General features: G+C 32.9%; 1 protein-coding gene across 2 annotated transcripts in view; it reads right to left on the bottom strand.

The window, feature by feature from the left end:
- The window catches only part of Psmd14 (proteasome 26S subunit, non-ATPase 14), a 114,916-nt gene that overhangs the window by 30,283 nt on the left and 57,095 nt on the right, over nucleotides 1-27,538 (bottom strand). For both annotated transcript variants that reach the window (XM_005007675.4, XM_003478566.5), the window contains 4 exons: nucleotides 11,610-11,681; nucleotides 11,257-11,376; nucleotides 9,127-9,197; nucleotides 8,021-8,171 (listed from right to left, as the gene is read on the bottom strand). In XM_005007675.4, coding sequence (XP_005007732.1) covers nucleotides 8,021-8,171; nucleotides 9,127-9,197; nucleotides 11,257-11,376; nucleotides 11,610-11,681 — 414 coding nt within the window. The remainder of the gene's footprint in view (nucleotides 1-8,020; nucleotides 8,172-9,126; nucleotides 9,198-11,256; nucleotides 11,377-11,609; nucleotides 11,682-27,538) is intronic.

The following is a 27,538-nucleotide window of genomic DNA, read 5'->3' as shown; positions in this document are numbered from 1 at the left end:
CACAGGATGAAACTTAAAATTCTGTCCAGAAGCTTTCCTCTTTATTCACTGTGCATGTTTCCCTCCAATAATCTTTTGCATGTCTGATGTCTGATCCTTGCAGTGTTTAAACTGACACAATCAATAAAACAGCGTAGCTCTGTAGTAAACAGTATTGTTAAAAAATTAGAAAAGGTTACCCTAAAAATCAAATAAGTTTGGCATCCAGAAATAAATGCCTGGGATATGAAAAAAATCAGTAAGAAATCAAGGAGATACATTTCAAGGCATGTGTTTCCTCAGATTCCTAATTAAAACAAAACAGTATGTAGTTACAATGAACATTACCTTTTTAAAAATGACTTACTATGCCCAGAATTTTGAAACTCCTTCAAGATAGGTTTTTCTAGACTGATGAGGCAGTGAACTTAAATTGAACTCTTTAGGGGACTCTAATGATCTTTAAGAGACTATCACCTATGGACGACTAGTCTGATGCCAACTCAAAGTGCCAATTCTATCTTATAGCTACTTTAGTCAGCTTACATAAAATAAGTAAGTGATTTTAGAACCTTTTATAGTTTTAGCAACTAAGGCAATACAATCAGTGTGCCCACTTATAGTTCTATACAAAGTCAAGGTTCAAAAGGTCTCACTGACTATAGACTAGGGCTCAAACATGGTACTGGGGTGATAGATGAGGGGAATGTGGCAGATTCCTTCTCTGCAATCACCTTCAAAGAAAAATGCAAGTTTGTTCTTAAAACTAGGATCTCTTGATAGGAAAACTATGTAGAGGTAAATTAATTTTCTCTATAATCTTATACATTTTAATTTTCCTTATTAATTAAAATCATGAAAATTGTCTTGGCTAATTCATTCAATAACCAGCAAGTATGTTGTTATTAATAACCAAATATTATCAATTTATGCCTGGGAAAACTGAGGTCTAAAGAACTTACATAAATTAAATGAAGTAAAACACCAACAAATGACACAATTATGATTTTGTGCCTATATTGTATGCCAAATTTGAAGCACTCTTCATTACATTATCTAGTTTAAAAGCTATTCTAGGGGCTGGGATTTAGCTCAATGGCATAAGCACCGGCCTTGCAAATGGCCCAGTCTTGAGTTTGATCCCCAGTACTGATTAAAAATAATAATAATAATTTAAAAAAAGCTATCCTAATACAAGAGCAAGAAAAGTTACTGAACAGCAAGGTTTATGTCCCATTCAACGTTGAATATTCATCCATTCCACCCATAACAGTATTCAACAGAGAACATAAAATGGAGCAAAATAAACATCTATTGCAATGGGAAACTCTAAGAAAAGACATATGGTTATAATTTTATACCAAGTTTCACCATTCATATTTATTTTTCTTTAAAAATTCAAGAAAAGAGGGGCTGGGGATTTAGCTCAGTGGCATAGGCGCCTGCCTTGCAAGCAGGCAGTCGTGAGTTCGATCCCTGGTACCGATAAAAACGAAAAAGACCAAAAAAAAAAAAAAAAATTTCAAGAAAAGAATACCAATAATGCATTTAAAATCTAGGTTTAATAATATATATTCTTCCCATTTCCTTATCATTGCTCAGTTTCGAATTCATGAAGTATTCATCCTTGAATTCATAAAGCACACCATGTCGTACTATGAAAATCTCAAGCATCAAAATCAAAAAGCACTGACTTGTGTTTAATTTGGAATAAAGACTAAATAAAGTAAAGCTCCTTAGAATGTAAAAATGGCAATGAGCATTTATTAATCACCTTGCTAGCAGCCTAAGAAAACTGCTGAGGAACTAATTTTGACTTTGAAGATTTACCATCAAAATCAATTCTACTGGGAAAGTGTAATGAAAATACACTAAATGTCTCAAAACTCAGCTCCAGATCCAAGACAATCTTCACAATTAACAATGGTTAATCAAATCATTTAGAGAGCGATCTTCAAAAAAGTTCTATCATCTATTAAACTTTATTACCTCTGAAAAGGCCTCTAGCATTACGGATTGGGAGCAGATTTTTGTTCTGTATCTTTAATGTAGGTCTGGCACTTAGTGGTGACCAGTAAGTGTGCTGAATAACCAGCAATAATTAGATGGTTAACATTAGAAATAAAAGCATTCAATAAGCTAAAGTATAGTAGTATTCTATATTCTTGCAGTTGTGACATTAATTTTAAAGGTTTTTTACTGAAATAGCTGTATTAAAACTAATTTGAAGCACATATTCAAAATATACAGCAAATACTAAATCAAAATGCATCAGTTCAACCTTTTGTCCTGATTTTTATGGAGAAATACTTGGGCTAGTTTTAAAAATTGATTCTCATGCAACACTTTTTTAATAGAAATCCTGTGTAAATTTTTTATTCTGCGCTAACCTCATTTTGCTCCTGTACACAGGTTCCTACTGAGAAGGGGACATTTCATTCAGAGTTGGGTTGGACCAAGGAGAAGCAAAGAGAAAAAGAAGTTGTAAAACTTGTCTGCTCTTTTTTTTTTTCTTTGCTCTGCTAAGTGGACTTCTCTCTCTAGCTGGGGTTTATGAAATTATTGGCACAAATTAAAAGTCTACCATGTGAACCAAAAGGAAAAAAAAAAAATGAATCAGTTCAAAGACTGTATCATTTATTCAGAAGCTTTAGATAAAAAGAACTCTATGCAGAGCTACGTAAGATTTGTTCTCTTAGAGTTTTAAACATATAATTATTTTTACACTCCTACCTTAAAATTTCTAAGTGTATAAACTAAAGCTGCCATGTCTTCTTTTCTTTTAAAATCAGAAATTTACAGCGCATTAGAACCTGTATTTTCATGGGTATGCTATAAGATTGAGTAGTACTATAAAACTTGAAATGATGATGAGTTAAAAAACAAGAAACAAACAAAAATGTAGTAACTAAACTTGCCCCAAAAGTTGGAAGGGTATGCTCATTGAACTATATTAGGATGGAAATAGAATTTTTAAGTCTCTCTTTCCAGGCTGGAAAACCAGACAAAGATTAGGGCATGTATATGTCAGTTTGAGATTAGAACCACTACGTATCCTTAATTATTCCTTACAGGATATTGATATTTTAAAAAGATTCTTATCGCTAATGAATGTGCTAAATGTCTTTGACTACTCTGAGAAGGCAAACAACATGTTAAACTGGAATTCATTAGAACTAACGTCCATAGCAAATCGACTAACTGACCTTGTTGCACATTTTAGCCACTTAAAAAAAATGACTATGACTGCTAATGTGTAAAAATTACTTACTAAACTTATAAAATTCACTTCAGTTGCTTAAAAAATTGGTAATAGTTGAATCCTGACACACGTTCATTCCGTACTTACGAAGAAAATACATTTTATCAGACATTATATAAATTCTAAGATAAAAACTGCTCCCCTTCTCAGAGGACCAACTGTCACGGAGGAGAGATGATAGGTATGATGATATAAATGAATAAAATACAAAATAGTAGCCACAACACATTAATCACTTCATAGACTTCTTCACCAATATGCCCAAAGGCAATAACCTTGAAAATGGCTAAATACACCATAAAAATAAGCTGAATCAGTACAGTATTTTTATACTAGTCATGATGTTAAAAACACAAGAAAGTCTGTATTTCTATATGGTCATTACAATAAGGTTATTCCTACCTTCCTAAATATAATCAAGGTAGGAATTAATACATATTTACTCTCTAGCAAATTTTCCAGAAATAGTTACACTGTTTTAAAAAATAAGCTAGTTTCTTATTTCTTAAAATTATCTATTACTTTCATCTTCAGAAAAGCGAAGTACTACTTTCCGATGAACATGCACATCCTAATCTTTACCGATCACCTCATGACATTTATAGTAATGAGGCAGGAACTCATTTTATGTATAGAAAAACTGAAGCTCAAAGTAACTGCTACAAAGTCGTGCTGTAAGAAGAAATTAAAAAGAGGGATTGTGATGCAGGCCTGACTCGAAGGTTGTGCTCTTTATTACTCTGCCCTTCCTTTAAAAATCTTATAATTGTTGAGTGGCTTAAAATCATTATCTTAAAATTTTCTGGTACAAAATTTCATGGAAAAGTAACATACCTCCTAGATATCTGAAAATAAAAGGTCAGTTCTTATAACATTTGTTCCCTGAATCATTTCTCCAGAATTTTATTTATTGTCCAGACTCTCATTTTTGGTAAAATTCTGCATAAAAGACAATACCACTAGGTACTTGTTCAGAGTCCATAGTGAGGTCTAGTCCAGTGTTGGAGACTAAAGCTACTAAGATGCTTCAGAGCTCAACTAAACCAATATTGGGTCCCCAAGGAATTCTACCATACTCAAGTTTATAAGATTTGGGAAAGATAGGGTTGACGTGCTTCACTCTTTATAAAACTAGGAATGCTAATAAAGAATTAAACCTTTAAAGGTTCAAGTTCTGAGCTGATTCATGGTCATTAACCCATTTACTCAATATGGGACTGACACAATGTTATCCTGCTCACTAGTGACACTAAATGTACATGAATTATTCTTTCAAAGAGATAAAGATCATTTTTCTGTATCCCAGAATCATTAGGATATAGCATATCAGATATATTTAAAAAACACATGATAATGAGCTAACTGATGTTAAGAGAAACATCACATTTATTAAGTCTACTGAATATTTCTGTTCAGATTAAATAAAAATGTTTCAAGAAAACCTAGCCAGTGTAAAAGTGTATTGAGACAACATGGTCATTAGTTCTTTCTCATGTTCTTAAATCAGAGAAGACACAATAATTGCCAGGAGTTAGCAAGTGAATGAGTTTTCTATAGCATACATTTTTAATACATATATTAAACTGTCATATGAAGTTCTATGCTAGTTCTATGATTCTACCCAATTTTTTCTTTTCTTCTCTCCCTTCACACTCCAGGAAAAAGTATAATCAATTAGCTTCTGAATCAAATTCAGTTATGGGCTGAACATATAATCATAAGCAAAAAGTTGCCACTGTACAATTTGAGAGCTAAACTTCAAAATACTTAAATATATATACTTTATAATAAACTCAAAACTGAAGTACAACTGCAAAAACATTATCTCACAGATTAGTTCAGAGCAGAGCTCCGATAATTTCTATAAGCTTACTCTCCACTAAAATTCGAATGAGACTAACAGTAATTTTCATTTTAAAACATTTACAATAATGTACAATATACAGTGACAAGGATTCTTTAACACATAGGGTATTTTAGTATTCATTTTGGTTTCACTGGTCCTAGAGATGTCAAAAAATTGACAGGGATGCCTACCAAAATTGTTTTATATAATTAATAGAATACAGAAAAATCAACTGTATATGATACCTGTTATAAACAATGTAGAGAACTATTGAGAGCTTAAAGAAAATATAAAGCTCATTCCCTTAACTTAATGCTGAAGGGAGTGACACCTAGTGACAGTAACCTAAGAAAAATCTCCGCATCAACCTCTGGCATTAATTTCCATTCCTGAATTATTCTGCTTATGTAATTTATAACAGTGCAATATTAAAGAACCAGTTTTTAAAAAAAGGAGCACTGAAAATTTCTAGACATGGATTTGTATTATTGTTCTGTTGCTTTGCCATAGTCTGATTTTGGCAAAGTACACTGTAATCGCCTTGACTCTGATTTTTAAAAACTGTTTCATTGATAAAATATAATACAATAATAGTACCACCAAGATTACTATAAAGAATAAGTTGAAATGGTTATTATTACAATACCTGGCACACATAAATTATTTATTAAAAATACAATTAAGTCACCCTAAAAGAAATCAAACTTACTGTGAATAAACTGAAATTATAGAAAAGAATTTAAGATTATCTAATTGCTCAAAAACAGGTAATGTAAGAATTTATAAAAACAAATATATAAAATAAACAGGAAATAGGTTTTAAAAATCATGAACAGATATCTAACTTAGATCATTTACATATAGACTGTCATTTTAACTCTTAATCTAATTATTGTCATACTAAATATTTTGACAGTTTCGATAAATAACATGCAAGGAAGGGAAGAGTCTCCTATGCTATTCTTCACTTTTATAAACATATTCTTAAGTTTAGTGATTTAACTAAAATACTGTTGATGGGTTTACTAGCATTTAATTTTACTCAGAGTGCTGAGAGATTTTAGCATGAAAGAATGATGAATTAAGACTTAAACTCAGAAGCCATATAAATAAAGCTGCATGACTGGGAAAGAACTGGCTTTTTATTTCAGGTAATCCATAAATCTGTAAGTCAGATACAACAAATGATATGAATTACCAATGATATAAAATTAAATATTTTCAAAAATTGTCATGGCACATAAAAATGTATTATTTTGTAAAATAATTTTAGATATATTTTTAAAAAGTTAGATGTAAAACTATCATAAGTCATATGCTAAAGGTGTAGTTTTATATGAAACTAACTTTTAATATTAATGGTCAACCAGAAATGCAAACTGCAACATTATACAATATTTAAAATTAGATTCTGAAATTAAAACTGCCACTTAAAATTAAGCTTCAATTATTACTTGTGAGTTATTGTGATAAGATACTTTGTGGGGTATCTGTATAATTCTAAAATACTAATTATATAATTGAATAACAAGTTATAAAAAAGGTACCTTAAAATCAGAATTATACTTAAGAGATATCATAATACACTTTAATTCATGAAACTAATAAAATCAAGGATTTATTTACTTATTTGTTAGTTAAGTAATAATATTCAGCAAAAAGAAAGTAAATAAACTGAAATACAGGCATATAGCAAGCATCAGAAGTTTCTCATTTTGAAATTTTTCGTATATCACTTTCTTTTATCATTGTTTTTGTGGATAGTTTCTGTCTTTGAAAAACTAACTCACATCTAATAAGATATTTAGGAGAAGACTTCAATTTTTATACATCATAATAATATGATGTCAGAAAACATTCAACTTCAAATTCGTAACAGATAAAAACTGTATTTTAACAGCCATGTTTAGTTTTAGCTGGTAAGCAGAGGTAAATGTAATCTACACTCCTACCAAACTCCAGGTCTGATAGATATCAAGTTAATATTTATTTCTAAGTGCTTTAAAAATTATTTGTGAAACCTGCATAAAAAGTATTCCATAAATCTACTGTGATTTTATTTTAACAATTATTCTACACCACAATGGAAGTACATGCTCAAACAAGACACCTCAGCAGTATTTTAAAGCAGTAACCACCTAGCCAATTTCTGTATGTTCTGTAGTTTTTCTAATCCACTCTCCCTGTGGTTGAGCAAAATCGAATTGCCTCTCACATTTGCAGACAGCTCTGTGAAGGTGATAATAGAGCTGCTCCCTGCTGTCATGAGGCAGGAAATAGGAAAACGGCATATGGGGCTAGAAAGAAAGAAAGAAAGAAAAAAAAAGACAGAAAAGAAAGAAAGAAAGAATAAAAAAAAAAGAACTAAACAAGAACAAAAGAAATTTCAACAAAGAACAACTATAACCCAATATGCTTTTCAAATGATCTTTTCACAATCGTTTAGCATATTTAATCATTCATCTATGACTTCTCTCCAAATGTGAATGGCTGACACCTAGTCTATGGAGCAAGTTTTCATTGTCTAAAATATCTGCAAAGTACAACTCCAGAATATGCCTCACACAGTATCTGTAAGTCAAAGCCCCCTAAACAGACACTTTAAAAATGTGCTGATTCCAAATTTACCCTGAAAATAATGGTAGAGCAATGCTTATTAAAATACTAATAAAATATTAATAGTATGGTTTAATATTCCCATTTTTATAAAATTTAAAGTTAAAAGCTCTTTTATAACATGTAATTAATCCCTGAATAATGAAATTGCTAGTATCAGATACATTTGACTTGTATATTTTCTCACTTGTTTATTTAAGTAAACAGCATGTTTTTGTGTAATCAAGAATGCTGTTTAAAGCAAAATGGATTTTTATTTCATGTATGTATAAGCACAAGGTAGCAGTAGATGACAATAAAGATAGAATTAACTCTACCTTTCCTTTTACACTCTGAATGGGATCCACAACCACTGCTACAGCTCTCTCCGACAAGGCTTCAAAGCTCTGTTGAGTGTTGATATCCACACCAGAAAGCCAACAACCAAAGCCAGGGTGACTGTGATACCACCCAACAACCATCTCAGGCCTGAAACAAAAAGGGCATTCAGATGCTCAAAACAGAACAAGAAATACACTTATGCTATGAAAAGAAACAACACACTAACAGGGTATAAATTAAGAAGAGATGAAAAACACACAGGTGTGAAAAAGCACCATTAGAAACTCTGAAATTGTACACCATATTATCTAGAAACAAGAAACATGAGGAAATGAGTAAGTGTGACAAAGGAGTGCTATCATTAAGAGATGCACATTAGCAGTGGTAGATAAGGCTTTCAGTTTTTCACCTTGTTACCACACTTTCTCAGAGCCAGTTTTTACCCCTTCAGCATTCAAATAAATATCTAATCCTTAACTCCTTAGCTCTGGGAGTTGGATTTTCCAAGCACAGAGAACATTTTTAACAATGGACACCAGGATCCACTGTTGTGAAAGGATTAAATATCAATTAAACCAGCAGTAGCACTACGAACTCAGTCAAAACCCAATTTGCACTGTTCTGCTCAGCTGCTGAGCCTTTTGCTAACATTAATTTTGAAGTTTTTTCCACAGTAAAAGAATTTGAGCAAAAGAATGACAACTATTAAGAGATTTAATCTGGAGGAAAAAACTTAATGTTTGGATTTCACTTTCTGTCTTTAATATCTACAAACATGATTAAATATTCAAAATCTCATTCCATTTCAAAACTTAAAACACAAACCTTTTTATTATAAGTGTTGAAACAATTAACTCCATATGCTAAACAGAGGGAAGCTATAGCCCAAATTCACTAAATGACAACAAGAATTTTAATACAAAGCAGATTTCCGGGAAAGAGGTAACAATAAGTAGTTTATTACACTTATATTAACAAGACACTTTTATACCAGCTTCATGGCTTTTTTCCTAGGATGCTTTTCATAAACATCCATAAAACTTTAAGGCATGCTTCTAAAATGCTTCCCATTATTTTTTAAATGGTCCTTTAAAATACTTACCTTCCTGTTTGCTTCAACATATCTAACATCTTGGCTTGGAACACTGGATCAACTGCTTCTACACTGACACCCTAGCTCAGAAAGACAGAGAAATTACTTTTTATAACTTTGAAAACAAAGAAATTTTACATTGTAATGTAAATAAATAACACCTAGCCCCCAAATGCCTCTATATATTATTTTAAGGTAACAAATAGTTTTATAAAAGTTTGATATTCACTCAAGTCATTTAATTATAAATGGTACAGCAATAAAGTTTCTAAAATTTTCATATACCAAACTGTTTTCACTAATGAGCTAGGAGAACTTAAAGATCCTTTATAAGTTTACGGCTAATGCTATGTAAGTAACTGTAAGAAGTATCAAATAACTGAACCACCATGACTTCTGGTTAGACCTATCTAGGCAAAAATACTTCCTAGGACTGAAGGTTTAGCTCAATGGCTCAAGTGCTTGTCTGGTAAGTTTGATCCCTAGTACAAACAAAACAAAACAAAACACACCTTTCTAATACCATATATACTAATCATTGATAAGGACTACAACTATTTAGTTATTACAATGAAACAGTATTTTTTCAATCATAAACAACTTTGGAGAAGGGTAATAACTTACTGCTTCAAATAAATGCAATCACAAAAATACTATTCTATTGGAGATAGTTTGTGACCAAGTATCTTGAATGTTCTTTGTTAGTTCAACCAAAATAACATGTTAGCAAATGGAAATATAAAAAGGTTCATATTATCTTCTCTAAGGCTTTTTTTGAACATCAGGATTCTAAATCTGATCTAGATAAAGAAACCAGTTAAGCATTTCCTCCCTATCAAAGCAAACAATACACTAAATTCCAATAAAGTACACAATTTGCTGCTAGGATAATAATATTTCATTTATTTTTAAATATTTTAAAAGAGAGAATACAAAGAAGACAGGAGGGAAAGTAAGGAGAATGAAAAGGAGAGGGAGAAAAATATGCAACATAAGCATGTCTTTATAGAAAAGTTTACTGATTACTGGGCCAGAAGAAAAACTTTCTAATTCTACGCAGGATAAATATGAGGATCAAAATATTTTATTTTATATTGTCAAATAAGCACTCACATGAAAGTAAAACTATTTATTATAATCAATATTTATATAAGGACCAAATGTAATGTAAGCAAATGCAAGTTAATTTATGGATTCTCAAACAGAACACAGTTTTATGACAACAAATTTTTATGTTTCTTGGGGGATTTTTGGTACTAGGGATTGAACTCACGACCCTGCACTTGCTAGGCAGACGCTTATGCCACTGAGCTAAATCTTCGGCCCCAACAACAAATTTTTAAAGTCAGATATTTTACAAGAATCAGAGAAATGTTGCAAACAGAAATAAACATCCATTAGAAAAGTCACACACACATGTAGCTTTTAGGCAAACAGTATATGTATTATTTTTGGAAAGTAAGACAATGATTATTGATTTTTGACTATTTTCTTTAACATCTACAAAACTAATAAATTAAGTAAAAAGGAAAAACAAAACAAAAAAATCTTTAGAAAGACTATATTCTAAAGAGGTATAGTAACTAACTTTCAAAATACAAATGGAATACAGTTCATATAGGCAAATTAATATATCTGGATAAAAAGAACCAAAATTCACAAACAGTTCTGTTTCTTACCACTCAATGTTTTTAATAGGGAAAGCTTAAAAGTCATTCATTACTGTAAAACAGTTTTTAAACTGTTAAAAGGACATATTTCAAAATAATGTGGACTAATGTATGTGCAATAAAAATTTCAATAAAAGAATCTCTGAAATACTCTGAACCAGGTGTTCAAACTAATACTGTGCTTATAGAGATAGAGTAGCTTACTTTTAAATCCAGTATATTCTGCTAATGAAATCTGAAGGAACATGTAAAAGGATTTCTAATGTTATCATATTGTTGGCGGCTATATATGAATACATAGTCTAAAAGACTAATGATTTAGTTAAATATAATCTAGAAATTTATACCACTAATTGCATGAAAAGTTATCCTATTAGCAAAAAATACATACAATGATAAAAATCATTTTGCTTAGGAAAAGTAAAAAGAAATCCATTTACTTGCAGCAGGAATCTATAAAAGTACTCACTGTTCCTGATTGTGGCATAGCAAAAACATCAATCACTCTGACGGTGTAATCATCAACAAATTCTCCAAGCATCAGACCCATAACTTCCATTGGAACTCCAGCACGGCCATGCTTTAACATCTGTAAAGAGGAAGACATGTGAACACAAAGCTCATTTCTTCATTTCTTTGAGATCTCAAGTCTTTTATTTGCTTTGCTTTTAATAATAATCTAATTTTGCTCCCGTAAAAATAAAAGTCTGTTCTTCCCCATAAAAACATACTTCTGTCTGAGGGGATTAAGGTGAAAATATGCCAAAGTAAAAGTGAAAGCAACAGAAGTCAGTAAAGCAAGTAACTCCCTTTATTACTTACTTTTAACAATGCCAGCGAAGAGATATAAACTTGTTCTGCTGTGTCCACTGCAGGAGCATCTGTAGGTGGTCCCTGGAAACAAGTGGAGGAATTATTATAAACAGAGTGTAGAAGTTAGATGCTGTATGTCATATACATGTCACTGTTTTAAAGGAGTTCTAGAAAAAAATCTCAAGTTTCTTCCTATTCAGTTCAAAACACCTACTCAAAACAAGTTTGCAAATATCAAACCTGAAGAAAACATACAAAATTTAGCATTCAGGCAGGTTTCCAGCAGACATAAAGCTTCAACAATGCTACTCCACTTTTGCTACAAAATAATACTAATGCACCAATTAGTCACTTCTTACTTCAAAGGGAATGCTGTTAAACTAGATGATAACTGAAGGATTCACACAACTAGCAAATCCTCTGAATGTCTTGATTTTTAGCTAAAGGCAGCATGTAAATTAGGGCTATGGGATCACTCTTCGAATTCATAGGTGTAGTGGGAGGGAAGCAGGAAGAATTCTAATCCCTAGGTGAAAGAGCTGCTAACATACTCTACACTTCACCTAATGAAGTTGTTCCCCTCCCCCCACAACAAATTTAACACACTCACCTCAGACATGAATCAACTGTTTAAGTGTCTTAATGTGAAAATCCTGTCCACTACCTTTAAAATGAATATTATCATTCTCATTAAAAGCTAAAGATGATACTTTCTCCAGAAAGATCCTATCTCAGGTATAAAAAGGAACAATTTTTTTTGCTGGTAACATTCAGCTACACAAAGCAATTTACAGTCTTTACCCTCAAGATGCCTACAATCTTAATAAATATAATTCAGTTCCTTTGATATACATGAAAACTTGTTTTTTATAACCCAGCAGTCTGGGAAATTACAGTGAACTGTGATGCCTAATTTTCAACTTCTTTTCTGCTTTTCTTCTTGGCAATAATTCTTATTACCAACTCTATAACGAACATGTTAGGTATTTAAAGTACAACTCAATGTTCTCTCGTGTTTTTTATACTAATTGAAACTACATAATTACTTTACTCATTAGATTCCACACTTATAGATCTATATGCAGTTCTATTTATATGCTAAATTCTGTAATTAAATTTTTTTATTTTGGTTTTGTTTAAAAGCCTGTATTTAGTATGAAGTATAAGGTTCTAGAGTAAGTTTTCCTTAAATACAAAAATTGCATAGCAAAATAGCCTGTTTTTATTTACTTTTATGCAAAGTAGTACATAAAATTTATATTTTAATAATAAATGCCAGGCAGTAGTTAAAGCTTCTATTATCATGCAATGCAGCTTACTGCTTATCTTTCAAAGATAAGAATGTAAGAATGAAAATTGTATGAAACACTGCTTTTAGGCAAACATCTTCTGAACTCATAATTTTAGTGATGTAATTGTATTAATTTAACACTAAGAAAAGGTGAGCACTGTAGTAAGAAGTGAGGACAAGTTTGAGGAGGTAATACATTAAGGTTAGGATGATGAATATTACTATACTCATAGTTATTTTCTGAATTTAGAATAACTTTAAAATTTGTACATGGAAAACACAGTGAAGCTGGTATCTTGATTGTACTAATACAGCCTTTCTGAATTTCCTAGAAAATATTTATGTTTAAAAAAAAAGAAAATACAATATTACACCACTGTCAAAATGCATTACTGACAGAATCCAGAAAGTTTATTGAAGGGGGAAAAAAAATGTTTTGTTCAACATTACACATACTCAGTCATTAGTAAAGTACCAGCACAGGCTGAGAACTCAGTGTTAATTGCAAGAATGAATAAAATCTCTGCAAGTCAACAGAACAAAAAAGAAAAATAGTTAACTTGTAAGATAGAAAGCAAGCCAGATGCATATAAATTATCACAGCTCCTTTTTCACAATGTATTATTTTCTCCTGGTTCACAAACAAAGGCATGTACCAAGTAAAAGAAAACTATACAACTGTTTCTTTTAGTATAGGAGTGCAGTTTTTGAGACAGCAGACAGTACAGTGATATTTTCTGTTGTCCCTCTCACACCTTCCTTGTATCATTACTGCTCTGTTTTGTTTCTCGTTCCAGTCAGACTCAAAATCTTGGAAGGGTTTTTGGACCTTTAGTAGATATGCTAACAATTATAATCTGGGGTCTGCAAGGTTGAGGGAAATTAAAAGATTGAAAAGATTGAATGCTGGACAAGAAGTGGATACTAGCAGAATTTATGAGAATTTGGTATGATATATTTACCTTAAAAAACATTGTTTTATATTGTATTATATATAGTTTACTAAAGATGTTACCATTGAATAAAGAGTATGTGCGTACTATTTTTGCAACGAGAAGCCTATGATAATTTCAAAATAGGAAAAACCATCATTTTGTTATTTTGTTGTTGTGCTTGGTATTCAATTTTATTTTTACAAGTAAATATAAAAATACTTATGGGGATCTGTGAATGAAGATGGGAAGGATATGAAGGAAGGGTAAGTATAAAAAGGATCAAGATGTGATATATACACGTACCAACTCCCCACGATGAATATATTTATTATGCATCACAAACATAAACTAATAAAACCGGAGGGGAATCTAACAAGTAAAGGACTGGTAGCACTGAAATACAGAGCACAGGTGGGGAGAAGAAAAAAGAGATACAGTCTATGAGACAGATATTAAGGACCTTTGACTAACAGTGAACATGCCCCCTATATAGAATAGCACATGACCAGGCAATCTAGATGAAAATCATATTAAACAACTCGGGAAACAACTCAGAAAGATGTGTAAAAACTTATGCAGCAGATGAATTGATTAGCACCCCCCAAAATGAAAAAAATGTGGGGTTATATCTACATCTACTATTTTCTGGCAAACACTCGTGGGGCAAAGCATACTGATGATGGAAAGTACCAGATTCGAAAAGCATGTTTTGAAGAGGAAAGTCATCTAAAAATAGGAATCATAAATAAAATTTTAGTAAATTATTTGGTATCATTAGAGTACAAGGTTTCTCCTTTTTAAAATTAAATGCTACAAGACTGACAAAATGAAAAATAATTAAAATTATACTATAAAATAACATTAGCACAAGTTTATTCAGTGATATAGAATACAAAACTCTTTTATAAACGAAAGGGAAGATACAACTGAAGTTTTGACTTCAATTATTCTACAAATACAGATTCAAAAAAATTTTTTTTAAGAATTTCACTACAAACTTTAAAACATGTATACACCTAAGTCAATGAAGAAAAAAGTAACAGAACCCTGACAATAAAAAAGTAGAATCTAAAAAAGCAAAAAAGGCAGAAACACCAAATATGTAGTAAAACCAAATACACTAGTTATAACTGGATTAAAATCTCTTGATAAAAGATAAAACCATATTAAAATGGGCTTACAACGAAAATTCAAATACATGCTGTTTAAAAATAACAACCAAGGGGCTGGGGATTTAGCTCAGCGGCATAAGCACCTGCCTTGCAAGCAGGCAGTCGTGAGTTCAATCCCCGGTACCAATAAAAAGGAAAAAGACAAAAAAAAAAAAAAATTAAAAAAAAAAAAAAATAACAACCACAAAAAGATGGAAAAAGAGTTCTATTGTCAGTCAAAGAGATATACAGAGGACAAGTATTTGTAATCTGAAATGCTTGAGACCAGACATGTCTCTCAGAGATTTTCAGATTTTGGAATATTTGCAAAAATATTCCCAGCTGAACATCCCCAATCCAAAAATTCAGGCTTTAAAAGCTGAAACTTTTTGAATACTTCGATTTGGATTTTGGAAAATTTCGGATTTTTGGATTAGGATGCTAAACCTTAGTACCTATATCTCCTGTGTAAAAGAAGCCGCTCATCTTGCCTTTTTTTAGTGACATACTACAGTAACATTTATCAGTCTTAAATAATCTTTGTGCTTGTGGGATAAATTGTTCCTTCAACTTAATAGTTTTAAAACTGAGATGGGTTTGTTAAATTCGTCAAATTTTAATATTATTATGGTAATTTAAAAAGTAAACTGGAAAAACATTTTTTTTTGGTGCCAGGGATTGAACTCATGACCTCAGGCAGGCGCTTAAGCCACTGAGCTAAATCCCCAGGCCCTAAAATGGAAAATCTTACAAGTTTTCCATTTTTCCATGTTCTAATGATGTGTACATGCATGCAAAAATTACTTAAGTCTTAAAATCTAAAAAAATTCATTATTAAAACACTTAGCTGTGAAGCTGTTTTTGAGAATGACTGCTACAGCTTTTTCGGTGGCACTGAAAACTTTAGGTTACCTCTATCTGGACAGACTATTATACCACTGCACAAATTTTTTGAAATCTCACTTAGATTTCAAAGTCACCACCACAAAATTGAACAAATATTATTTTCCTTTTTTCTTCATACTGGAAGAACTTAAATTTGCCTATCTCATGTTAAGCCACTATCCTGATGGATTACAGTTACTTTTTATTTTATGCAAGCCTAACAAAAACTATGCTAAAAATACTAGAGACTAACTGATCAAGGTAAGGAAACACATTTTAGTTATAAATTCAGTTTAACAAATAAAAGCATATAAAATTTACAACACAATCTAAACTTTCTAAATACTTAAAAAAACAAAGAAAATATCCTGAAAAGTTGTCCCATTTATGACAAAAAGTAGATACATAAGAAATTAAAAATGTTAAAGCCTTAATAGAAACAAGCAAAGAATACAAAGAGACTAATTATATAAGAAATACATAGTGAAATAAACATGGAAAATGTTCAACCTCCCTCCTTGACCTGCTTTAATTAAAGAAATACCAATTAACACATCAAGACATTGTATGTATGGTATTTTTCCCCCACCAAACAAGCTTCACAATGCCCACTTCTGGGAGTATAATAAAAGCAACATAGCACTCAGTAGGAATGTTAAGCAAATGAACAATGTACATCAAGAGTATTACAACTGCACAAACTTGGTGACTTACTTTTCACTTCTGGAAATTATTTGAGTAAATAAGCAGAGATGTTTGTAAGAACTAGAATGTTCATGACAGTTCTTTTAGTAGTGCTAATAAACCTCAGAACTTAGCCTATAATTAAGGAATACTGTTGAAAGCCCCTTCCTCTGTCTGCCATCTTAAACAGCAAGATAACCTAGAGTTAAAAAGCAAGTATCCATATCTATACTGAACATTTAACTTACAATCTTGAAAGCATCCTCCCAAAATTTAAAAATAAAGAGGCAAGGCTGTGGTGAAAATGAACCTTACACACTGTTGGTGGAAATGTAAATTGATGCAGTCAATGTAAAAAAAACAATGTGGAGGTGCCTCAAACACTTAAAAATAAATGTAACTACCATAGGACCAATCACTCTGCAGAGCATTATACCCAAAGGAAATGAAATCAGCACGACATAAAGATGTCTGCATGCCCATGTTTGTGACAGCACTATTCACAGCAGCCAAAATATGGATACAGCTGAAGTTTCTGCTGAGATGAAAGGTTAAAGACAGTGTAGTACTTATTTCCATTGGAAGATGACTGTACCATTAAAAAAGGAATAATGCCATCTGCAACAACATGGATAAACTTGACATTATGCTAAGGGAAATAAATAATATGATCTCATTGCTATGTGGAATCCTTAAAAAGTTTATCATTGAAACAGTGTTTAGTGGAGGCAGAAAGGTAGAAAAAAGATGTCAAAGAGTACAAACTGAGTTATAAGATGAACATGCTCAATAGATGTAATACACAGTATGTGGAGGTAATACATGTAAACTAATTTGATGGTAGTAATTATTTCACAAGACACAGGTATATCAAATTATCACAGTGTACCTTAATATCACACAATTTAACACAGGTCTGGTACACATGCTTGTTGTCCTAGAACTCTGAATCTGAGATAAGAGGATTCCAAGTTGAAGGCTAGCCTGGGAAACTGTCAAAAATAGGAAGAGCTACACTGGAGTTCAATATGAAGTCCCTGGATTCAATCTTCAGTCAAAAAACACCATAGTATTTTATTTGTCAAAACACCCCAGTAAAACTGAGGAACAAAAAAGGAGTATGGCTATCAAGTACATTACCATGGCAACAGATCTCTCCTTTTTGACAGCTTTGACAATGAATAAAATTATGAATTAACCTATCAGATGAGGTAGGTGAAAATGTTTACCAATTCAAATATTTTAGAGAATGCAAGGGTATAGCCTTGTTTTACAACAGTTCTTGTTTCTAAGTAAGGGATTCTGTTTTTAGTCCTTCATTCTCAAAATCTGAGTTACCTCAAACAGGAGTGTGACATAAAAATCACAATATATAGGCAATGTTCAAAGGAATCTGATGAAATTTGGAACACACTCAAGGTACAAACAGCCCTTTGCAAATACTTGAAAAGTTGTCAGAAGATAAGGTTTAAACACTAATGTTTACAAGTACAGTACCTAAACCAGTTCTATCAGCGCACCTGAGAACTACCTGTGTCTAGGAACATACTTGTTATGGATTAAAAGCTTGCGGTCAACTTAACACCAACTAAATTAAATTAGCATGATGTTGAATGTAGATATTCCACCTGAGCAAAATTGCTAACATAATGACTTGGAGAAGAGGAGCCAGGCATTGTGAGTTTCTCCTAGTGCTGTTGTTCTGAGCCGTTGGTTCTCCTAGAGGAGCTCATCATGACTAGCTTCCCTAGTGTGAGTTCGACCATAGTTATTGGAAGAGCAGGGGACCTTGTTGGTGAGTGATTGTAGTTCACTTTGGGGGAGCTCTGGTCCTTACATGGAGCATTGCTTCTTGGCTCCAGAAGTGAAGATGTGTACTGTTTAATCTCCAGGAGAAACTTGTCATGCTGGCTTTCTGGCATGTACTCAACTGTGCTTATTGTTGGAGGAGCTCAGGGCCTCTATGTCACTGAGGATGGCTATGGTGCTTTTCAGGACAGCCCTGGTCCTACTTTGAACATGACTTCTCAGCTCCAGTGTAAAACCCTCAACCTACCAGCACAGCTCCTTCACCCTGCTGGCATGGCACAGACTTTCCAGTTTTCACTGCTGACCTTTGGGCCTTCCCAAGCGCAGATCTGTAAATCGGACTGGTGTGAGTCCTTTCTGTGGGCTTTAGACTTCCAGGTGGACTTGCAGGAGGCATTGTCATTGGCTGTAGGTTTTTATTTGGACTCGTGCAGGACATTGCTGTGGGATTCAGGCCCGTGGCTGTATATTCTGAATCTTTAGTGTTGTGGACACATTTCCTGTACTTTCTTGTGTTTAACTCTGGGTGACCATCATAAAATATTATAAATTCTGTGTCCTGATTCTAATTGTTCTCCTCACAACCCCTGACTACAATACTCTATATCAGGGTTTTAAAGAAATTCTCCCACTAATTCCAATGTTTGCTAAAGTTTGAGAACAACTATTTAGACTAACTAGTGACTAAAACAGAATTCACGGAAAGGACTGAGGACTGTGGAAAGGAGTTTCAAGTAAGAAAAAGCCTATACTGATCCAAGTTATCATTTTAAAAAGTTACTGAGTTAATAAGCTAAACCTAACTGGCAAAAAAAAAAAAATTTATACAAAGGGTTCAAATATTTCATGAATGATTAAATCAGAAGATATTAAAATCAGTTTCCCTTCTAACCTACTATTAAGTCACCATACTGTCTCCCAAAGAAGACATCTCAAATTTAACATCTTCAAAAATCAAATGTTATTCTAATCAAGATCTTGAGTCTCAAGCTCATTTAAGCAGGTTTTTCTTGTTGACTCTTCATTAGTCCTCACACTGAGTATATCAGTAAGTTGTATCAATTCGTTATTACTTCAGTGTGGCAGAGTTTTCAAAATTATTTTTTAAAACAGTTTCAAGGTAATTGTATGTAGAGTTCACTTCTAGTCAAATCTGAAATATAATGTATATCCAGTTTACTTGGTATGCTAGGATCCTAAAAGCTTAAAATGAAATCCTAGGATGGAAAACAAATCTGTTTATTATTGTTTAACCTAAAGTTTTCCAAATCATTCCATGGGCCAGAAAATCTTACTAAAATATATCGACTTTCTGTTTTAGGCTCTAAAAATAACTAATTTTTCTCAAATGTGTGACCAAGATACAAATAATTTACTTTAACTGTCGCTGAGCAAAGGCTTCAAGGAGCTCATGAGGGAGACAAAACATGTACTGGCATATATTCAGTTAGAACATATCAAAACCAGGACTAAATGCTATTTATGACTTCCAGTAATATGTTCTTGCCATTTTCAGGTGTCCAAACCTACTTTTATTCTGGAGTGCCTTTCCACTGTTTAAGTTTCAGAATTCTCTTCCAATCAAAACCATTTTCTTATTAAAGAAAACGCTGGGTCTCCTTGCCACTCAAAAGCACTTCAGTGTCTCCCTGTTTTCTGAAATCTAGATGGGCACACAGTACACTACACAGAGCAAAGTGCAGTAATAGGTATATTTCTAACATAGTGAGTATATAGGTTAATATGAAAACAGCAATTACTATGAAAATAGCAACAATTTTTTTCAAAATCTACTATAGAAAATTTAACTTAAAGCACATGAGATCTTGGAAAATCGGATGATACAAATGATAGATAAACACAAGACAAGAATAGTTCTTAAACTTATCACCTGCTCAAAAAATTAAATCATGGTCGTATATATGAGTATATAAAATTGCTTGAGAACTACTTTAACATATTTTAAAGCAATGAACATATGTAACAGGAATTAGACACTAACTCATACATTTTAGAAGCATGTTTCAAATATAAAGAATTTTCAAGATATTTCATTTTTTTACCAGATGACTATACTTGAGGCAAATATCAAATAAGAAAGAAAAGAATTATGAATCAGGAGATGCAGTGAGGAGAAATACACAGGATAGGAGTGGTCAAGAGGATGCAGGGGCCCCAGAAGGAATCCTAGGATTAAGAGTTTGTAATCCCAAAATTACAAATACGGCCAGTGGTTTTCATCCCTCAGAGAAACTTTCCAAGTCCTTATAACTCATCAGAAAATCATCCCTCATACTAGCATATTTGTTCTGAGAAACAAGTTTTCACCAGTAGAAACCTGTAACAAACTGTTTCCTCAAGTCTGATTTAACTACTGTTAGTTTATGGTTACATTCAACTGAAATGGACATATGGACCTACATTTAAGGGCAAGTTACCTATGTCCTATTGCAGGACCTTTAAAAATCCTGAACAAATGTACAGTATTGAAATGAATCATTCAATCATCTTTCATTTATTAAGAACCTGCTGAGTTTAAAAATTAAGCTAAATGCTTAATTTAATTAAATTTATGGAAAAATAAGCAAATCAAGTAAAAATCTGGCTCCCAATGTATTTTTAATTTTAAAAACAGGATTATGTTGTTAGTATTATAAAAATTAATAACAGTATCTTCCTGGTGCTTAATCAACTGCAAAGTTATAAAATTATTAGCTTGTCTAGTGTAAGAACTATTCAAGTTAACTCTGCTAATGTTCTACCAACTATTTCACCACTGTAACATATAAGAGAAAATACTTTTTTTGGAGGCTGAATGAGATGTAAGTTAAAGGTCAGGGCTTTTAAAAGCATCCAATTACAAAACTGAAGGCATTAATATCAACTACAGAGGAACTTACATAAATAAACCTAAAAAATTAGTTTACATTTCACATGTCACTATTTTTAAAAATGTGTCACTTATAGATAAGTAACAGAAACATCTGAATGCTCTCCAACTAGTCTACTGTTTAAAACTTAAATGTTAGTTGGAAAATTGGCATATGATTTATATATTTCCATAAAAACTATAAAACTAAAATGCACATATACCCCGCAAAAAAAAAAAAAAAAAAAACAGAAAGAATTACTTTTGCTATATAAATCTTCAATATTTTAATTCCTACAGGGAACTTTGAAATCACTTAAGGAAATCTTACTTAAAGTATTGAACTCTGGACCTTGAGCTTGCCAGGCAGGCGCTTATGCCACTGAAGGAAATCTTACTTTTTAAGATAAATTCATTTTAAAAGGGAAGAAAATCCATGCTTTGAAATTGATGAAATATGTAAGTTTCCATCCATTCACATCTAATGAGCACAAGCAGTCTAACTAGCCTTTATGCAAACATGAAAAGCTAACCCAGTGGTATAAAGCCTCTTACAGCGTCAACATCAAACTGAGTAAAACATAGTCCTACACTCAGTAAAATGTGATTAAATTAAATGAGATCTTGATTTCGTTTTGTTTTCCACCTACTTAGAAGGTTAAAATCTGATCTAGCATAAAAAGCTGTGACTTTTACTTGGACAGCCTTTGCTGACTAAGTGGGAAAAAAACCAACAACAGCAACAAAACAAAAGGCATTTGCCATTTTAACAGCATAAAAGCTAAGGCCTCACTGTGCTACCTACTCAAGACTTTTAACAACTTTGTTAATACTATTAGTTATATTACTCCACCCTTCTCTAGGTGTGAACTGATATCAATTATTTAGCTAATTTTATATTATTAAAATACCTGCTGATTATAGATAGGAGCAAAAGTGTCACTTAAAAGAAATGTAAAATAAATAGTATCACTAAATTACAGTATTACAAAATATCTAAAATATAACGTATTCTAGAGAAATAACAATAAACATTTCAAAATTTACAATGAAGGCAATCATGGGATTAAAATATTATATAGAATGTATTTTAAGATGGAAGTTTAAAGGTACCTATTTCATCTTGCAGTTTAAAATTATTTTTAAAGTCTAGTAAAATATATGCTTTTTAATAAAGAACATAGACTTTATTAACAAATGAAGGTGATTATATTTTAAAAACAAAACACCTAAACAAACAATATGTTGAAAAGTTAACAGAAAAAAATAAATTTTATGATAGTCAATATAATGCTCAACAAATTGTCAGAAAATTAAAATATTTTATGAAGCCAGTATCTTTTGTTTCCCCAATAAAAATAGGCCCTGAAAAACAAAAACTGAACACAAAATAAGTGAATTAAAACATACATAAATAACCACCACTGTACTGTTTATCTCTTACCCAGCAAGGTAAAAAACAACCTTTTAATACTTTAATTTTGTGAGTATTAAACAACTAGTGTGAAAAACAAGCTGCATGTAAACTATTTCAACTGCCTCAGCTTCAATGACTAGCTGAGGCAACCTGTTATAGGAGGTGTTAATTGGCAATAGGAGTACAAGTCAGAAGCACGCTCCCCATCGTCCTAACCCAGCAAGGCTAGGTCATTAAAGTGGAAATGAATTCTTTCATGTCGACTTAACCCTTTCAGTGCAAGATTTCAGCTGTTTTCTCTCAATTAATTTTTTTTTTAAATTGTTACTTTTTAGAGTTAAAAAAAAGTGTTCCATAAATAAATAAATAAAGCTGTTTGGCTGACAGCTCCTATGACCATACTATTCAGAAGAGAGGAATACAGAAATTTAATTGCAATGTAATAGTGCAAGTTTCTCCTCTGAAGAACATAAACCTAACAGTATTTACTTATTTTAACTTGAAAAAAGATTCAGAATATAGCATTTAGAAATAGCTCAGAAATCCTTAGACATGTAGAATTTTGATTTACATTTAAGTTTGAGGATTCATAAGTTTATCATTATCTTAATGTTCAAATAGAGTAATACTAATACTTTATCCCATAATGTCCACCCCAAGATTTCTCAATACAGAAATATTTTGAAACCTATGAATGAATACACCTTTCTAATTATGTTTCATTATTCTGATAAGGTGCACAGTCACTGCACATCCTGATGACTGGTTGCCAAAAAACCCAAAATTCCTTTTATGGTAGGATCTCAGGTTTCCAGATGGCACATTAATTCTAAAAAAAAAAAACCACACACACACACACACACAAAAAGGAAAGAAAATAAGAATGGAAATATCAAAATAATGCATTACTTTTCAAATCTCACATTTATAAACACTAATATTCCAATATATTTTTAATCATTTACAGGAATTTTAAATAAAACTCAATTATATAAACAATGTTCTAAATATTACAATTAAAAATTAACATTCATCTGCTGCAAATCTGAGTACTCTTGAAAGTACTGACTTTAATAAAAATATCAGAGTGAAAACTAAACATTTAAAAACCTATTATACTTAACACTATCTACTTATGATACTGACAAGTAACATAGTGGGATATTTAGATATAATCTTTTCCACTGCTAAAATATAGCTAGGCTCCTGAGCAATTATTATCCATGATATACTTATTCATTACATATTTAATCAGTAAGGGCCAAGATCATAATACCAAATAGAGTGGATCAAGGATATTTTAAAAAAATGAGAATTACACTACATGCTTAGGCCACACTTTATTATTCCTCTCCTACTTTACTGACATCCTCCCAAGTCTTTCACTACTTGACAAACTCATTTCCTCCTCTCTGAAAACTTCTGTTCTCTAGGCTTACTGAGCTCCTCCACTACAGCAAATCTAAGGGGGCTGCCCTAGAGCCAGGATTTTAAAAATTTAAAATTTTCAGTTGGGGCGGGGGGCCTGGGGTTTAGCTCAGCGGCATAAGCGCCTTCCTGGCAAGCAGGCAGTCATGAGTTCGATCCCTGGTACCGATAAAAAGGAAAAAGACAAAAAAAAAAAAAAATTTTTTTTTTTCAATGGAAAACAGGCAATGGGGTGAAGTGCTGCAACAGAAGGAAAGGAAGGAAACGACCTAAGGGCTGGTAGCCTAGTGCACAATGCCCAGTGGTGACATTTCTTCCCCTTTAAGACCACCCTTAATAGTCACTTTGAAACATTTACGCCTACTTATTGTGGTTAAGAAAGGGGCAAGCACAGTGTTGATAACTTTTTTTTAAAGAGTTATTTGGGGCTACGGTTTAGCTCAGCAGTGTTAAGTACCTGACTGGCAAGTGTGAGGTCGTGAGTTCAATCCCTGGCACCAGAAAAAAAATTTCTTCCCTTATGCAAGGCTAGACATAAAATATCAATTATCTTATACATCAGCATTCAAATTTAGCTCAGTGGCGCGTAAGTGCCTACCTGCTAAGCATGAAGTTGTGAGTTTGATCCCTGGTACCAAAAAATAAAGAAGCGTTATTTATAGAGGATCAGTTCAAACTTCAGAAACCAGAAAATAATGGTAAACATTTGGAATGGCAAAAACATGCTGCTATAATGTAACTAGAAATAGGGGCCAAGAATCAAGCAGAAACTTGAAGATCCTACACGAACATTAAGGTATCAGAACTGTTCAGTAATAGACACTAGTTGTCAATGTTCTTATCATCACCAGTGGTTCCATCTCTTTTTTAAAATATTGTTCAAGCCAGGGATGGTGGTACATGCTTGTAATTCCAGCACTCAGGAGGCAGAGGAAGGAGGACTGTTGCATTGAAGAGCAGCCTGGGTTACATAGTGAGTCTAAGGCAGCTTGAACTACATAAGCAAGGCACTGTCTCAAAAAATAATCAAACAAACAAATAAACAATATTGTTTAAGTATACTATCATGAATTTTAAGTATAATAAACATAAAATATAATAAACCACAAATGAGTCCGTAATTCATATATCTATAATTCACAAACATAATTCACAATTCATTAATTATCTTCTAAATTATTCCATGCAAGTCCATATGTGGAATGTTCCACACACACAAACTAACACATATAGAATACATATTTTTACTTATTCACTCTACAATCACAGACTTAAGAGCCTATATGGATATGCTATACTGCTTATATAGCACAAGGCCAATAAAAAGTTTACAAAATAGCCAGGAAAAAATAGCAAAGCCATAATTACAACACAAGTAGATCAAGTACAAAAACAGAGGCTCTTAAGAATATGGAATACAGAAATCACAGCCATCTACTTGATATAATCTTCCCTTATGCTAAGAATAAAGAATATGTATGTCTTTTCCATAAAATAGAGGAGGGTGAGACAGTGTAAGGTGCTCCAAGAAAAAAACGGTATACTGAAAGGCAAAGAGACATAAAATATCAATTATCTTATACATCAGCATTCAAATTTTTTCCAAACAATAAAATGGGCTAAATTATGAAAACTAAGAAGTCAAATATGAATTAAAATTGCTTCAATTTCAATGAGTGCTTTGTTTTTTAAGTCATGATTTTTTTTCAAATAGACCTCCTAAGATGGTAAGTGAACCTTACCTATACTTTTAGATTTATAAGACATATCTACCATTTAAGAATATAAATCATTTTGGAGATCTCTGACATTTCTAAAAGAAACATAGTTACAAGAAAAAACTTGAAGGATAAGACTATATGTTTTCGTACAAAATGTTAATGTGTTACAACAAATAAGATTTCATGATTGGAATAAAAAGTGCTTCTCTGTTGGTACAATTTGTTCAAACATTACATATGACTCAGACTTAAATCCAGATTTTTAAATATAATTCTAAGAACAAAATATTCTTTCAACAAATTTACAAAAAGCCAATTATAGACATCCAAGCAATGGGTCTCCCTGGAAGAGAAGGGAAGTTCATAGTTGGAAACAGTTGAATCACTGATCAAAGGAGCCGAGAGTTAAGTGGATGCTATGTGATAGCTGTTAGAAATGATACTAAACTATCATGAAAGTCAAACCCCGGAGGTGCTACAATGAATACTAATAATCTCGCCTGTTTATGTTTATCTCATACTATGTTTGTACTTTGCTTTATTTCTCAAATATTACTTATTTCTTTCAATCAAAAAAGAGAAATACAAAGGAATAATATTTTTTAAAAAAAGAGTACACCGGGAGACCAGAGAACATGGCGGACAGACAACAGCAACTACCAGAGGCTCTCTGAAAGGTTCGGCTCAGAGGCCAGAAATAATGCGGACTAGGGAGACACGAATCAATAGAGATATGCTCTGCTGACTCAGGAACGAACTGGGCTGAGAGAATCCAACTTGGAATACAGTCCTGGCGCTAAAATAGGAACAGAAAAATCTCGGTGTGGAGGCTCGACTCCGCGCCATCGGAAACCGGTTTGGATTTCCCGCCGTGCGGCGGCCGGCTATCTCCACAGCGGCTCAGCAAGGAGAGACGCGCCGAGCTCTGGGAGCGCCGAGCTCTGGGAACGGGAGAACGGAGTCGAAAAAAAAAAGGACGGACAGAGGTGTACACGAAAACTGACTGGTGGCGAGGTGAGTGAGAATCTGACCCCCCCACCACAGTTTGACTCTAGCGGAGATCTCTCTGGGCGCCATTCCCCTCTCGGACGGGATTGGAGAAAAGTGCCTGGCCTGAGTGACGCTGCTGGCGGACTCTCTAGGCTAGACTAGCCTAACCCAGATCACAGAGCCGGACGATGGCCCGGAGGAGCGACTGACTTCCGCGTAGGCTGCCTCCTCCGACTCCCTGGTGCGCAGCGGTGGGCGGGAACAACTAGCCAGCGCAATTTGATCAGGCTGTGGCTGACAGGCAGGGAAGCCGGGCCTCCTTTGTAAGATTGCATTTTATAAGGAACAAAAAATATGGGGAAGGGAAGCAACAAAAAAAGCTCCTCGGCCCCCAATCCTGAGAAACAGGCAATAATGGACGCCGCACCAGTATACATTAAGCACCATATTGAGAGCCTCATAGACCAATTCAGGAATGAAGTTATCAATGATCTGAAGCTAGAAGTATGCAGAATAGTTAGAGAAATGCTAAACACCACCCAGGAAAAAACAGATGGTGGAATGGAAGAACAGAAAAAGAGGGGAGAATTGCTTGATGGAGAAAACAGAGAAAGCATTGAGTATGTGAAGCAGGTTCAAAGGGACTATCAAGAAATTAATAAGTCTATACAAGACTGGCATAACAGCTTGAAAGAAACTAAGGACAGACTATCTGAACTGGAGGGCAGACTTGAAATATGGGAGAATGAAATGAAAAA

The sequence above is a fragment of the Cavia porcellus genome, unplaced genomic scaffold (assembly GCF_034190915.1).
Source record: "Cavia porcellus strain 051 isolate PalLab524CR breed Dunkin Hartley unplaced genomic scaffold, mCavPor4.1 scaffold_12, whole genome shotgun sequence".
In the NCBI taxonomy this organism is placed as follows: Eukaryota; Metazoa; Chordata; class Mammalia; order Rodentia; family Caviidae; genus Cavia; species Cavia porcellus.
The sequence above is the reverse complement of the archived record's forward strand: the minus strand, read 5'-3'. Positions and strand labels throughout refer to the sequence as shown.